A 16,870-nucleotide genomic window follows, 5' to 3' on the forward strand; every position below is an offset into this window, starting at 1 on the left:
TGCGAAGACACGTACGATGTACGAGTGGCACCACTCGTCCAAGGTCGTACATGTCGGGGCAGCAGTGTGACACTGAAACGACGAACGAGAGGATGAGTCTGGCATATATTTCATATATCTATATGTTAGGATCTACGCATATATGATCGAACTCAACTTATTACATCTTATGCTTGATTCCGATTAACTGAGTCTACTCTTTTCCTTAAAGAAATAAAAACACTCATATACTCCACTTTGTTTCTGAATATAAGCATTTTTTAGGATTTCAATTTTATATACTCCAAACAAAAAACACAACATCTATCATTCTGAAATTAATTCTCATTGATCAAGGTGTTCCGTCGTTTCGCATCCAACAAAAAATCATTTATAAAAATTGATCATTGGTTGCAAGCATGCATCCTGGGGCATTTCACGATGCACAATTACTCTTTACACAAATAAACAAAAATACACTTTGTTAGATGATCAAATTGGGAAAACCTCAAAAGTTTTAGGTGTTGATCAAATTATAATAGAGGGAAGTATGATATAAGTATTTTGGGGACACTACAATACATGTAAATCCAAGCATTTTCCGCCAATCGGTTGCTTAGGAGGGGAATCCAAACAAATTCAAAATTTGGCCAATTAGGTGACTGAAGGAAAATCTCTCCCCCTCAAACTTAATATTTACTAAACAACCAAAAACTTATACGTAGGAATGGAGGGGAGGGTACACATCTCCTACAGTTGGTGTATCCAAATTGTAAGGAGAAGATCTTACAACTCACTGACATGGTAGAACAACACAACAACTCTCACATAAGTGTAATTTCCTTGGTTATTTCTCAATTTAATTACCAGCTGTCCAAAATATATATAGCAGTCCGTGTACGTTCCATCTCAAAACATTTTATATTTTACACGCAACTCTCAGGTAGGCATGCATGTCGCCTGCATCGTCTCTGCATGCACATTCCATGAGAGCAAAAACCCAGATATGTCAATGCAAACACACAAGACACACTAGCTAGTTTACACATCGAGCTCGTCTACACGCATTGGGTGAATGCATGATGAATCAATTCACACTGACGAAGCTACTACAAGTCGACGGGTTGCATTGCCTCTTCTCACCGTGCAGACCGGCCGGAGCAGAGAGGAGATCGGTTTTCTTTTCTTCTTTTTTTTTTCGCCGGCGGCGGAGGAGAGACGATCGCTGTGATCGGTGTATCAGCCGGCGGCGCCGCTCGCCGCCGGTGGTACCTTGGGGATACCCTGCTTGTGAAGCTCAGACATGACGCTGTCCAGCGACGGTGGCTTGAGGCCGAGGGGAAGCGGCAGCCATGGCTTCACTAAAACATCTCCGATGGCTGCGTCTATGCTCTCCTTGGACTGCAACCGACAAAATTAAGCATGCATACATACCGGAGTTAAAAAACTAATAAAAATTCATCAGATCAGCGTGGTTTAGATTTATTTGGCATAGCTTCAGGCCCCAGATTTTTTAGAGATAAGTATTCCTTCAATGAATCTGAATCTATATATGATAAATAATTTTACTTTAGAGAGAATATATAGAATTTTAAATCACTATAATTTCCAAACCCAACATATATCTAGAACCTGGAGTTGCTAAACAGGCCTTAGGACACATTCTTCGTATTACTTACTATGTAGATAAGCACAATTTGAATGCTATATATTAAATATTGTGAAGCGTTAATGGATTTTATTTTTAGCATCCATCTGTTTAAGCGTGTGTTAAAGGAAAAAAAAAAGCGAAGTGCATTATACTTACCGGGTGGGCATCAAGCTGAAGCTGCAAGGCAGCGAGTTTATTCCCCTGCGGTGGCAACGGTGGCGGGATCGGTCTGTACATGGGGTGCGGCACCATTCCAGGCACCGGTGGTACAGGAAACCTCTGCAACTGTACATAACACATACGCCAGCCAAAAATATATAAGCATTTGAAATTAATCTAAAAATATAAGCATCAGAAGCACTTGAAATTTGCTGACAAATATAAGGATCCATTAAGTACTGCTTATCTTATTATTCACTTCTCAGTAAAATTTTTCCCATTCTCATTATGAATACTTATACTTATGTACGAATAGAGCACTAGTAATTTATAAGTTCTTCCCTAAAAAAAATTTATAAGAAGTTCAATGGTTTGTTTCTAATTAATAGCATATACTTTCTCTGTTCAATAAAATCGAACTTCTAACTATGTATCTAAACATAACATACTATATCTATATATATAGTTAGAAGTTGATTTTTTTTTAAGCGGGAGGAGTGCTCCATACTACCCTTGTCGAAAAAAACTTAAATCATGTAGATATATGTGTGTCTATATTTATTTCTAAGATTTAAATTTTTTTATCAGAGGAAGTAGATTTATAGTATTAGGATGTTAATAACATACTTAGATTAACTTATTTTTATTTTGCTTGAAATTACCATGGCGGCTGGAGGCAACGGTGGTGGCATACACGGCGTCCCCGGTGTCACTGCCTGCGGGCCCCACTTCCTCGCCGCCTGCATGCATGCATGAAAACCCCAGGCGTCAACTCATCAGATTAAAGTTCACACAGCATATACAGGCAGCCAAAGCGAGCAAAGCATCACTGGAAAAGCAAGCTAGTGTCACATGCACGATACTACGTCACAGAGGGAACAGTTTTTTTTTTTTTTGTACGCACGTTATACTGCTGCTGCCAGTACGCCGCCGGGTCCACCGGCGCCGGCTGGTGGCCGTGCGCCCACGCCGCCGGCAGCGGCGGCGGCGGCGCCAGGTGGCGCGGCCAGACGGGCAGCAACGGTGGCTGCGCGTGCGGCGAGGGTGGTGGCGCCGCCGCCGCGGTGGTCGGCTCGACGCCGGCGGTCGGGTGGCCCCACACGTGCAGCGGCGGCCGGCAGAACGGCGGAGGGTGCGGCGGAGGGAAACCGATGGTCGGCATGACCCACGGGGCCACCGCCGCCGTGGCGGCGGCGGCGGCGCCGTCCTTCCTTGGCCCGCCGCCGGCTGCCACCGCGGCGGCCGCGGCGGCGGCGGTGTACATCTGCCGCTTCTGCGTCCAGCTCGCCGCCTCCGCCTCCCTCGCCATCAGATGCTTCCTGTGCGACCGATATTTCTGCACGCAGTACACGCACAATATTAATTACTAGTACTAACTCACAAATACAGTACAGTATGTATGAGCTCAGCTGCTACCGCATAATTGTTTTATTTAGGTAGCTGCCGCATAATTGTTAAACCAACATTTTATTAAGTACAAGAGGTTGTAGATTCAGATTAATACTATTTCAAATCATATAAACTTTTTTAATTAAAGTTGTCAAATATATGCATTCATTTAGATTTTTACAATACTCTATTAAATACATAAGAACGTTCTTCTTTTTTCCTTCTCTTAAAAAATCTTAGTAAATATATAAAAAATCCTGTCAAACTAGGCAATATTGCTAAATTTTGGTAAGTTTTATTTTGGCTATAATTTGAATAGTCTCCAAGTTTTAGCAAAAGCATCAGTATCATAAAAAAGACTAACTTTTCAAGATTAAAGTGAGAATTTCGTTAAATATACCCGGTCTCCCGCAAATGCCCTCTGGCTAGTTACTGCTATATCCAGTTTCTAAATATAAAGTATTTTGAGGATTTCAAGTTTATATCACAATATAAACATACAATTAATGTTTATATTCGCAGAGGTAACACGACTTCATCGGAGGTTAAGTACTAATAGCCACTAGCTGGTTACCGGATCGGAGGTGACAAAACGACGCAAACAAAGCTAGCGGGCAGCGGTGGAGCATGCGGGGACGACCGTGGCAGTGGCGGCTTGTGGCGTGGCGACTACTCGGCTTTGGCGCGTCGCCGTTGCACGGTTTGAGCCAGAGGAATAATATCCTATTCCTAGCTTTAGCTTGGATACGATGCGAGTCTGGCTAGCCTTGCCTCCCTGCTTCTGTGCTTGCCCGGCCTGCACCTGCATGCACTGCTGCATGCCTAGCTATACTTGTTTGCATGCACCATGCATGCATTTGCTCGTCTTTAAAGGCTTTTAACCTTCAGTTTTACTAGCTCAGCATGCATGCAGCACCTGGTAAAAAAAAACTTGACATTCCTAGCTACTGCTTCGTGCGAGATGGTGCGGTAAAAAACGAAGATGCACATGCAATTGTTTTGGCTCAAAACGCTTGCTTAATTAGTTGCTACTATAGCACTCTCAAATTAAGATGCGAATGGTTTCTTTGATCAAAACTGAAAATGATTGGCATACTACATTAACTAGTACCACCTCTACATCCTATAAAAAACATGATCCTATTATTCTACCTACGAAGAACCTGGACCATGCTTAGGTTTACAGTAGTTAGGATCGAATTTTTTTTTAAGGACGAAGTAGTATGTTATTGTAGGGTGCCATGAGTTCTTGGTTGACTCAAGGGATCGAGTAAATATTAATAATTCATGCTGCGGTGTAGTAACTCGTACTCGCTACTACGTTACGTACATCAGGGCTACTGGCGTCGTTTGTCGCGGCGCCAGTTTTTGGACAATGCTCCCTGTACTATGTTCCTCCCAGATCTAAGCCTGACAGTGTCACAACCCACAAAATGTATAGATGTACTGTATACTATTACTAGCATATTATACTCCTAGTACTCTATATAAATTTAATAACGAACTTTTTCGTGTGCAAGGCCATATATACAAGTACAAGAGTGTTTTTCGTTCGCCTCTGAAAGACATGCCTCTTTTAATTAACTGTGCTGAAGAACCTCGTATGTATTAAGAGAGAGAAAATCTATCAAAATTATATTATAACCTACTCTCTCCGTTTTACAATGTAAGTCATTCTAGTATTTTCCACATTTATATTGATGCTAACGAATCTAGACATATATATTTATCTAGATTCATTAGCATAAATATGAATGTGAGAAATGCTAGAATAACTTGCATTGTGAAACGGAGGAAGTAATATGTATGAAGCTAGTACTGGATATAGTGAAATTAATATATATATAGACCTGGAGATGGCTGGCGATGTTGTGGCGAGTGAGGCACTCGATGCCCATGAGCTCCAGGATCCTGGACGGCACGGCCTTGTCGATCCCGAGCTGCTCCACCGCCTGCACGAAACGCCGGTGCAACTCCGGCGTCCAGTCCACCTGCAACACACATATCCACCAATCCATGCATTATCGATCCATATCCGTCTCAAAGCCACATCCACTAATTAATCTCTTGTAATATCACTGTGCCTGCGTACACCTACATGACGCATCTACAACATATGCATCTCTCTGCTACTGCAGCTAGCTACCGCAACAGTGGCCATTTGGCCACTGCAGACGATCAGGACTGCACGATCAATCGAGAGACGTACGTACTCTCTGTGCATGTATCTATGCTGGTGTGGTCTACTAGCTAGCTACTGTACTCCCTTCATCCAAAAAAAGACAAACTCTGGGTTTTCGTGTCCAACGGTTGACCGTCTGTCTTATTTAAAAAAATTATGAAAAAATTAAAAAGACAAGTCACGCATAAATTATTAATCATGTTTTATCATCTAACAACAATGAAAATACTAATTATAAAAAAAATTTCATATAAGACGGACACTCAAACGTTGGACACGAAAACCCAGTGTTTGTCTTTTTTTGGGACGGAGGGAGTACTATACAGCCAATCTATCCATCCACGACTAGCTATACGTACGAGCCTTCCCGTGACATGGTTGATGATCAACCGCTCTCCTCCCCGAGATCTATCCTGCGAATCCATCGCTTCTCTCCGTCGGTGTAGCGAGCGTTCGATCCATCCATCCATCCGCAAAAGGCTTACACTCCTACACGGGGATTTCCGCGCCCCTATTCATTGCCCCCCACGTACGTACGCACGCTCCGCCTCCGCGCCCACACGCGCGGACGCGCCCGCGCCCGCAGCCGCGCAGGCTAACATGTGTGTGCGCGTCTGTGCGGATTGCCTCCCCTCCTCTCCTCGTGACGCGTCGTCCGCCGTGCATGGCGCTAGCAGCAGCAGCAGCGCGCAGCGTGTGGTTTGGATCTGCCTCGCTGTGTCTAGAACTATAGTAATTTGAATCTGCTGCAGGACGACGCTGCTTAGTTTGTTGGCTTCTGCATGCCCGTTCGTCTGTATATCAGTCAGATCTGCTCGTCGGAGAGAGAGAGAGAGAGAAAAAACTCAAGAAATTATATGTGCAGTATGATTAGTTTGGGGTTGGGGTGAGTGACTGTTAATTGTATCTCCCATCAGAGCTGATCGAGGAGTTAATTCTGATGCCGTTTTGATTTTTTTTCCCTTTTATTTTCCCCTTTGTGTGGTAGAGCTGTGTGTGTGTGCTTCAGTGCATGCGTGTTTGATAAAATAGTTAGGGCTGAAGTGTTAGTTGTGTGGTTCGTAGTAGCTAGGGATATACCTTCACCTTGCGCTTGCCGTGGGAGTTCTTGCCGGCCGCCGCCGATGACGACGACGACGACGGCTTCCTCTTGCTGTGGCCCTCTGCCGACGGCGAGGACGACTTGGCGGCGCCGGCCGAGGAATCCTCCGTCGTCACCGCGCTCAGGACCTCGTCGCCGCCGCCGCCGCCGTTCTTCGCGTCTTTCTCCTCCAGCAACGACGACGACCTTTCCTCCTCGTCCTTCTTCTTCCCCCGCGGTGGCGGCGGCGACCCGTCGTAGTCAGCGGCGGCGGCGGCTCCATCTTCCTTCACGTCTTCCTTGGCTCCTCCCGCAGCAGCTGGCTCGCCGGGGCTCGCAGCCGACGTCGGCGGCGGCTCGTCGTCTGGGGAGCTGGCGAACTCGGCGAGGAGCTCCGTGGGGTCGACCTCGAGGTCCGGGAGGATGTCGCCGTCGTCGGCGTGGAAGAACGGCACGTCGCAGCAGCTGAAGTCGATGTACTCGAGCAGGCAGCTGTCGTCGACGATGAACGCGTCGACCTCGTCGGCGACGTCGGCCGGCGACGGCGCCGGGACGAAGCCGACGACATGGTGGCCGCCGACGCCCGCCCGCTGATCCGCCTTAGGGCTTCGCAGCGTGGACACCTCAAGCATCCCAAAATCTCTCCCCTCTACACCTCGCAAGATAGGCAGGCGACCAAGAAATATATTTACTTCGAAATCTCCAGCTCTAAGCCTCTAATTCTCAGCTATATATACATGTAGATTCAATTCAACCACTATATGGTTGAAGATATATATCCGATGCGTCTGCTGGATTTAGAGGCAAAGCTGGGATTGAAGAGAGCAAGCAATAACTACAAGATGCATATGCATGGATGGTGCTAGTGCATATGGGCAAGCTCTCTCTAATGGAGATCTCTCAAGCTAGCTAGCTAATGGATAGGAAGGAGAAGAAGATGGGGAGAGAGAAAGGAGGAAGAAGAGAGAGAGAGAGGAGAGAACAAGACTAGTTTGGTGGTGATTTTGGAGTATTAGAGGGGAGAGGAGGACGCATGTCGACCACAAAACTCCTCGAGATTAATTTCTCTCTCTACAACCTGCTTTTTAGGGTTCTTTCTTTGTGCCAAATTAAATTAACCCCTCTCTCTCTCTCTCTCTCTCTCTACACACCGACGGCTAGCTAACGCGCGGTAGCATAGCATATGACACACACTAGGGCACCGCAGCGTTTATCTGTCATATATACGACGATATCTCAGTGACCCTGCCGACTGAATTTGACGGATGCAACTTGCCAAAACAATAATTCTGGTGAGCATGTGTACGCCTGTCTCGTTGGGCATTTTGTGCGCAACTGGACATATGTTGATCTACAACCTATTATTATATTACTACTCATCATTATTATGTACGGCGTAGGATATATTCTACACGGATTTGTTGCTCCCTCCTGGTTAAAAATAACTATCAATCTATACAATACTAATGCCAAACTTTTGAAACTTTAACTATAAACTAGAAAGTTGGCCCGCACGTATATATGCGCGGGCACTTGTATTATTGAAAAGTAAGATTTTTACTATTTGTTCAAAAATTTTGTCTCATAGATTAAGGACAAACTAAAGTTCGGATATTGTTATTTTGTAATAATTTAAGGGTTCTATTTTTCTTAAGGTATCTTAAAAATCCATTCACAAACTTTTGAGTAGGAGATGGATTAAGTACTTAGGACTTTTGAATCATATTTTTTTCTCGAGTAAATAATAAACTATTGCTTGTAGTTCTTGAGTAAATAACAAATGAAAAATGTGAGAGCAATATACGTAAAATTCTTGTGATTAAATCGTCTCATAAAGGTGCATGATACAGTAAGAAAGGGAGGGAAGCGTATTCATGGAGAAAAAGAAGAAAGGGAAAAATGGAAAAAGGGAGGGGAAGCGTAGGTACCCACGTATGTAGGTGTGTACCGAAGGTGGAGAGGTGGAACCTCGTAGTATTTAGTTTGTTCTAAGATCAATTTAATCTAATGGTTTATAATATTGGACCGATCGATTTAAGTGAAAATCAAGTAATAGATACTTTGTTTTTTTTCTTAGAATTTCTAATATTTTCTCTAATTTATTGGAGCACCACGTGGCAGCTTGAGGGCATTTTAAGAAATTTTAATGGACTTACCACATGTAATTAGAATATTAACCATGTAATATATATGTATGGGATATATGTTAATATTCATTTAGCTTCGTCCATGTTTATATACATGTAGAGAGAAATTAAATATGTTGCTAGCAAGCCATTAGATGTCTAATTAATAGCAATTAATTTTGACACCTATTTACAATTGTTTATGGTAGCTCTTACAGATTCATCTTACAACTTTGATTATGCGTTGATCACCAATTTACTGATCACCATGACTCGCATGAAAAAATTATGTGCTACTTAGGGTTTAGGACAACTGAAATTGATGAATTATCTGATTTATGTGATAGATATTTAAGATTATAAACAAATGAATTAACTTCTAAAAAGTTAAAAAGTTATTTAACAAAAGCACTATTTAGGAACTTGGAAAGTGTGGAGCGTGCAAGCGAAAACCCAAAAGATGGAATCAAGGAAAATATAGGGCCTTAAACTCCCTTATAACACTTTTATCCTAGTAAGAGTTCTATTGATATTCGTTAATATTGTGCTCACATTTATAACATAATGATTTCTTTCAATTGTACGAACAAATAATACAAAATCCGAATACATCTAACACAATACATTATAATTATTATGTAATCAACTCTCGATTTGGCTTAAACAGAGCTAAGTGTTCCCACGGTTCTTAATTCTTCTCTCACTGCATCACACCTTTAAGTTTCTTTTCATGTTATTAACAAAATCAGTAGCGCTGCAGCGGTCGTGATCACCTGAGATGCCTCAGACATGACGTTCTGTCACACGTCCGAAAGGCAAAGGTGTAGACGTGCATTATGCAGCCGGCCAAAAAGAGAACTTTAGACACTTTAGTTATTAATAATAGATCCGATGATTTAAATAATGGGTCCACTGGTTCTAGTGTAAATGTAAATTAGTTAATATATTTTAAATTGTTAATTTAATGGGTACACAATATAATGGTGTAGATTTTATTTTAAAACAATTCATTATTTGAGAATAATAGTCCAAAGTAATTAAAAAAATAGATCAAATGATTTAAATAATGGGTTTATCTGTTTAAGTGCACGTATATATTTGTTAATATAGATCTTAAATGGTTTATTTAATAGGTACACAATATAATTATGTAAATTTTATTTTAAAATAGTGCATTATTTGAAAATAATAGTACAAAGTAATGAGTACACCGATTTAAGTCGAAACTATCTTACATTATTGATTTACTGGGTAAACATATAATATGTTGTAAATTTTATTTTCAAAGATTACAGAGCTAATTTATTTACCTGTGTTTATAAAGAGTTATATGATGGTATATTCTTTGTTTGTAAAATTATGATTATATATATATATATATATATATATATATATATATATATATATCAATTGTATAAATGGAAAAAAGAAGAAAAAAGGAAAAAAAAGGGAGGGAGGCGTACGTACTACATACCCATGTATGTACGTGACCTACCTATGCACGCATAAAGAGGAGAGGTGGGACCCTGGTCAAAGAAAAAAAAAGATGAGAGGTGGGGCCTATAGTATTTGGTTTGTTTTAAAATCAATTTCATCTAACGGTGTATAATATTGGACCCACCAATTTAAGTGAAAATAAAGGGATAGATGTTTTGCTTTTTTCTTAGAATTTCTAGGATTTTCTCTAATTTATTAGAGCGCCACGTAACATCTTGAGAGCGTTTGTAGGAAGTTTAATGGACTTTTAGTATATAATATAATAGATAACTTCTAAAATTAATATTTAATCCTACTTAAGAAATATAGGAAGTACCCTAGAAAAAGGAAAATATATGATTAAGATTGTCGACGGGTTATACCACAATTCTAGTATTCGTACCTATACGGTTTGTTTGGAGGAGCTGAGATTGCCTGATATATATGAATTGAAGCTGTTAAGAGGGTAAGGGAGATAGAGATTTTTATAAAGGTCTGTTCCCCTAATGATGGGTAATAGCCCTACTTCGTTGGGCGGAGTTATTGTTGTCATCATATATCAATCTCTCACGAGTACAAAGGAGAGAAAAACTTAGTCTAGTTTGCCAATATATTGGCGTAAAACTTAGGCATGGTGATCAACGACTAACTATTATTGGCTTCCTCGAGACAAATGACTCGGCACGATCGAGGGTTGGTTGTATTGATTTGTATATCTCTTGTGTTGTCTCAGGCTTGGCTTCTATGGCTTCGTTTCTTCTCTTGGGGCTTTGTATTTATATACTCTTTGGTGTCCTTTTGTTTTAGTAGAACTAGAAAGACAAATACAGATACTATCTAAGTAGTCCTGGCGGTTGGGTCTAAAGGATCTATGTTTCTGTTTTCTTATTTGAAGTCATTTCATATAGAATTTGGTATATGGTGGTCCTTTACATATTGCATAGGGTATCCCATATTTAGGATACTGACAACAATATGTATAGATTAATTAATGTTAAAAAGTACTTCGATGATAACATATTTTTTTTTCATAATTCTACATATTTGTAGTAGAAACTAGTACTCAAAGTTATTTTTAGGAGACCTTATCCTTATCTAAACCAATAATTATTTTCAACCTAGAGGGAAGTGCAAATTATTACTCCCTCCGGTTATAGGCACTTGTCCTATTGGACTGCTTTTGGCAACGTTCATAAACTTTGACTTTTAGCGACTCTGAAAATAGTTAATTGTAGAACAATAAAATGGTATGTGCAGATTTATATTCAAAAGTAATTTCATTATCTCGTAGACTTGTTAGGTCAAGTATTTTAACGAATGGAGTACTTGACTATAAATTTTGACAAAATTTATCGGTTGAGTTTCATATCTCTTGTTTTCGTTATTCTTACACCAGCCCATGCATCTTCCAACCGCTTTCTAACCAAATCGAGGAAAAAAATTAAGTCACATTTCAATAGGTATGGAAATTTTAAGCGTATGTTGATCGACAACTTATTATTATATTACTAGTCATCAGTATTATGTACAGCATAGTTTAACAATCTAGTACCAGCTAGATTAGGCACAATCCAGTACTCCGAATCTGGATAAATCTATTTGGACAAAGATCTGTCTAGATTCGTAGTATTGGGTCATGTCACTGTTTAGATTTGTATAGTACTAGATTATGTCTAATCTAGTGGTAGGTTGTTATATTTTAAAATAGGGGAGTATAAATTAGTTCTTCCTTTAGAGCTACTTGATGTGATGGATTGTTTTGGATAATTTATAGTCAAAATTTTAAATAAACTTTGACTTTTGGACCACTAATGTGAAAATGCTATAAATTTCTTATTTTAAAGGATATATGTTAATTAAATTGCTAACTGGGTCTGTGTGTTGTGCGCACAAGTTTGGACCTTTCGTTGTAAGAACATTCATGCTGCATGCATCTTCTTCCTTCTAAGTTTCTAAATTTCGAGAGCAACAATAAACAACTTCACACAACTGTGTATAGTTCTCCGTCCCATACCCTATATATATTTGCATTCTACGTACGTACCTACAAGCTTTATGTTGACCCCAGCCGTTGATATATATCTGTATTCACTGTCATCCTTGAGTCTATAACCACACCATATGATCTGCACAATTAGAATGATATGGATGGCTTAATTGGTTCTGTACATCTACTTTGATGAAGAGGCCGGGTTTCAATTCATTATCTTTAGAAAATAAGTAGATTATATATATTTTTACCAAAGTTTCATTGTGGCCACCTTACAATTTTTTTTTCACTTTGACTAGGTATTATTGCCAAATGTTACACTTTGGACCGGTGGCCCACATGTAAGTAACACATTGATAATAGAGGTGGTTAGTATCATTGACATGTGGGCCACCCGGTCCAAAATAATAACATTTGGCAAAAATATCTAGTTTAAAGTGAAAAAAAAACACTTCAAGAGTGGTAAGAATATGTGGTCTAAAATGCAACTTACTCTTAAAAATGGATATATGGCTTACTGCATATATGTTATGTTTATTATTAATTAACAATTAATCTGTGTTGAGATGGTTTCTTCCCTTTTATTGTTTCGTCGAGTGGTGAATCTAGAATAAAAATAGAGGGGGTGCTATGTATAAAACTTAGATAAAATTAAGACAGCTAAATATACATCCATGACGTATTTTGCTAATCAAATCGTAAAATTAACAAATAAATAGAAAGAGGGTGATATCATATAGAATAAAATAACTCTAGCTCATCGTTTATTATTTAGAAAAGTACTTGTTAACCTTGCTTCTCCGCTTTAATGTGCAGTTATCACTAAAATCTGGCAAACAAAATTAATTTGATAGGAATGATGCGCCATGAAAGATTTCCAAACCTAATTTACCAATAAAGATGCTCACGTTTACATACTACAACAGATGGATTAATGTCCAGTTCAGCTGGAATACGTCGTAGAGGCCTTGACAACAAAGATGTAATGAGGCAGTAGGCAGCAACGTTTTTATTCCTAAACCTGATTGTGAAATGCACAATCGTGGAGCTGGGGCTCGAGCCCCAAGAAGCCCCAATGGTGGATACGCCAATGGTTTCGTCATCTTATGTTTAGGCGTATTTAGGAGTACAGTTTATGAGCTGGTGGTTTAATTTAAGCTAGGCCACACGATTCAAATCTTGACCAATTACTCTCAATAGACGAGAACCAAAAAAAGCTACTAATAGGAGTAGTAGCTTTTGGACTTGTTAGTGTAAGAATAGAAGAACATAACTCTAAAATAACATAACAAAAAGGCTGTTTGTTTGTCTAGTCGGATTGAGACTTTGAATCTAGCCTATAAGCTGGCCAATAAGCCCAAAGAATGAGGGGGCCAATGGGGGTGTGCATGACTCATATATTGACAGCCGTTTAATTGTGTACCTGGCTAGCTACACCGTTTTTTATATATAGTAGTACATACTAGAAAATAGCTGTGGCAGAACTAACAAAAAAAAGAGCCTTTACTTTATACAGAAAGGAGAACATGCTTGTGATATATGCTCCATCGTTTGCACTTAACTTTAAAATTTAATTTTAAATCAATTTAATTTTTTATCATATCGTAGATTATTCTTCATCATTGGATTTCAAGTCACTAATAGCACTGCATATACATATGAGCCAATGTGTCCATGTGTCATTTCTTTTTTAATTGGTTGAAATTAAAGTAAGTACTGAGACAGAGAGCGCGCACACATATAACACCTCCGGGCTAAAAAAGGACCAATCCTAGCAATGAATCTAAAGATTCATTGTTAGAATTGTTTTTTTTTTTTGGACGGAGTAATACACTACAAGATCCATAGATGGCTGAATCTAGCTCTGTTCGTAGAATCAGAGATCTAAGAATTAATTGGCTAGTGACTGGAGTAATTGGAAATTTAAAAATTTCCAATTTATCACATATAGTTTATTTTTTAAAATATGTACTCCCTCCGTTCCAAAAAAAACAACCTAGATGGTGTACCTAAGACAACGAATCTGGACACGAGGTTGTCCTGATTCGTTGTCCTAGGTGAGCCCAAATCCTCAATCTGGACATGGGATTGTCCAGATTCGTTTGTCCTAGGTAAGGTCAAATACCTACCTAGGTTACCTTTTTCGGGACGGAGGGTCAAATCCCTACCTAGATTATCTTTTTCGGGACGGAGGGAGTAGCTGATATGTTCTTACAATCTGAGTGAAAACCTAAAACACTAGGGGAACTGAAGATTCGTTTTGATCGAAACTGCTGCAGTTGCCGAAACTCCCAAACTAGACATTAATTAGTACTCCCTCCGTCTCATAATATAAGAGATTTTAGGTGGATGCGACATATTCTACTATAATAAATCTGGACATATGATCTGCCTAGATTCACTGTACTAGAATATGTCACATCTATCCAAAATTCTTTATATTATGGGACGGGTGGAGTACATTGCTGATCAAGTTAATATACAGTAACATACACATATGCATATTGCATATATATAATACTCCCTCCTTCCCTAAATGTTTGACACCGTTGACTTTTTTAAACATATTTGACCGTTCATCTTATTCAAAAACTTTTGTGATATGTGTAAAACTATATGTATACATAAAAATATATTTAACAATAAATCAAATGATAGAAAAAAATTAACAATTACTTAAATTTTTTGAATAAGACGAACGGTCAAACATTTTTAAAAAAGTCAACGGCGTCAAACATTTTAGGATGGAGGTAGTATAATACTCCTATATATCGATCAAGCCGCAGAGTACTCTTTAAAAAAAAAGCTCTGGAAGATTGGAACTCGCTGTTGCGAAACGCCCGGGGGCAGGCAATGGCCCACATGACATTGGCTCGTACAGCCCGACAGTAGTGTACGTACATATACGTGGTACGCGCGCGTCAGCAGCTGGCCACTGCGTCTGCGTGCGTACGTGCAAGAGTGCAACGACGAGACGTACGTGCATGCGCGCGGCACACCACGTTGTGGCCGGGCACACTCCAGCTAGCGCACACCCCGGGGCCCATCCCTGCATTGCATATATCTGTGCAATCCCTACAGCAACATACACTGTACTACGTGACTGGTGTCTGTATACCTAACCGGCAGTGTTAACCGGATATATAAAATATTTTAATTGGGAACTTAGCCCATCAAAAAAAAAACTTAGCACTTAAATAACTTAATCTAAAATTCGCTACTATGATGATTTGAACTTAGAACTTTAGAGTGTTACCTAGTCTTTTTTACAGGAACATGTATTATATGTGTATACAATTGTACATATATATTCTACACAATCCATTTGTACTGCATTTCGCCCCCTTTTTGCATGATTTATATGCATGGTGCGTATCTCATCCGTGCGAGAAGAACACAACTAGTCTACGCTCTACAGCGCGGGCGTGAGAGGGACTCGTGTGAACAGCCAGCCAGTATATGTGCAAGGAGAGAGAGGTTTTTGGGAGATGTGGGAACAGCGACCGCGTGCATATCAGCTGGAGTCGCGCCTGCCTGTACTGTACGTATGTAGCTGCCGATGACGACGACGACGGTAAAAAGCAGGCTAGCTACCTTGTTGAGACAATCAGCATCGATCGTGTCAGCTGCGACCAATCGAGAGGGAGGAGGAGCCTTGCGCTTGTCTTTTCCCGGTCCACATATATAGTGTAGCAGGAGCAGCAACCGCAATGCAGATTAGCAGCACACCACACGTCGTTTTCTTCCTTGTGCGGCGATGCATATGATGCGCTCCAGTCCCGGCCGGCCGGGGGCCTTTGCGTGGCGGACGTCGCTCCATGCGTCTCTACTTCTCTGTTTCTCTCTCTCGTTTGCTCATTGTACGTCACTCTCTGGCGACTGGCGTATCTCCCGCTGGATTTGGTGACGAGATCAGTAGGGGCCTCTTTCGAACGCACGAGGCAGGATTACAAAATACGTAACAACATGCGGAGCAACACATTTTTTTATGATTAATTGTTATTGTTTTTTAAAAAATGAATTAATATGATTTTTAAAACAACTTTCGTATAGACATTTTTTGCAAAAAAAAAAAATATTGTTTAGCAGTTTGAAAAGCGTGCGCAAAAAACGAGAGAGGTGAGTTGGGAAAGAACTCGGCCGAAAAATTGTAGGAAGTGAGTAGTTATAGAACATTTGATAGTTTTTTAAGCGAAGAATTTTCAAATGTAACTATAGGACTGTCTATGTAACGTTTGTACGAAATCTTTGTTCATCCCACTAGCTTTTTGATGGTTTAGATTGTTTAAGATTCGTGATGTATGGTGACTTCTCTTTATTTTTCTTCTTCTCCTCCCCGACGTGTCTTCTCTCAATATCACCTTATCTCGTCTTATAACGCCACTACCACCTTTCTCATCTAGAACACTGTCCCCTCCAACCCACCCCCACACCCCTCCCGATCGAGTCTTGATGTCGGAGGCCCCTCCAGTCACCTTACTTCCTCTCCCACTCCGACAAGGTGCCCCATGATGCTCTATCGTCTTTCTCATATTTGGCGGAGACTGCCATGGTGCCGCCTCCACCTCCGATGCACACCTACCATCCTTGTCCACCCTCGTTGATCCGGCGGTGTTTGCCGCCGTCTCTCCATCCACCCCTGTCCATCGTCTACGACCACCAGTTCTTCATCACTCACAACCATTTCTCCGAGACTGGGGGTACCCCTCTTCGGCCCGATCTCTTTCTCAATTCTCATTTTGACCCTAATCTCATACCCTAATTAGTCATGCATGTGGTTGTCATCGGTCGATGAAGTTTATTAAGATCGTTGGAGCCAGAGGAGAGCTCATTGAAG

The 16,870-nt window shown here is 40.5% G+C and overlaps 1 protein-coding gene across 2 annotated transcripts; it reads right to left on the reverse strand.

Moving 5' to 3' along the window:
- Nucleotides 1–808: 808 nt before the first annotated feature.
- On the reverse strand, nt 809–7,621 carry LOC127761488 (probable transcription factor GLK2). 2 transcript variants are annotated; one of them, XM_052285797.1, is made up of 6 exons: nt 6,447–7,621; nt 5,029–5,169; nt 2,694–3,125; nt 2,452–2,529; nt 1,787–1,915; nt 809–1,380 (listed from the first exon to the last, which is right to left on the reverse strand). In XM_052285797.1, the coding sequence occupies exons 1-6, from the start codon at nt 7,071–7,073 to the stop codon at nt 1,219–1,221; spliced, it is 1,569 nt and encodes a 522-aa protein (XP_052141757.1). In that variant the 5' UTR covers nt 7,074–7,621; the 3' UTR covers nt 809–1,218. The 2 variants fall into 2 exon arrangements, with proteins under 2 accessions (XP_052141757.1, XP_052141749.1); XM_052285789.1 differs by having other exon boundaries at nt 6,441–7,621.
- Between the last annotated feature and the right edge of the window lie 9,249 nt (nt 7,622–16,870).

This window comes from Oryza glaberrima, chromosome 1 (genome assembly GCF_000147395.1).
Source record: "Oryza glaberrima chromosome 1, OglaRS2, whole genome shotgun sequence".
Lineage (NCBI taxonomy): Eukaryota > Viridiplantae > Streptophyta > Magnoliopsida > Poales > Poaceae > Oryza > Oryza glaberrima.

Coding starts and splice junctions, on each gene's coding strand:
- LOC127761488 (XM_052285789.1), bottom strand. CDS start 7,073: ATGCTTGAGGTGTCCACGCTGCGAAGCCCTAAGGCGGATCAGCGGGCG. Junction 3,126..5,028: donor ACATCGCCAGCCATCTCCAG/GTCTATATATAT, acceptor TACTGCGTGCAG/AAATATCGGTCGCACAGGAA. Junction 2,530..2,693: donor ACTGGCAGCAGCAGTATAAC/GTGCGTACAAAA, acceptor GCATGCATGCAG/GCGGCGAGGAAGTGGGGCCC.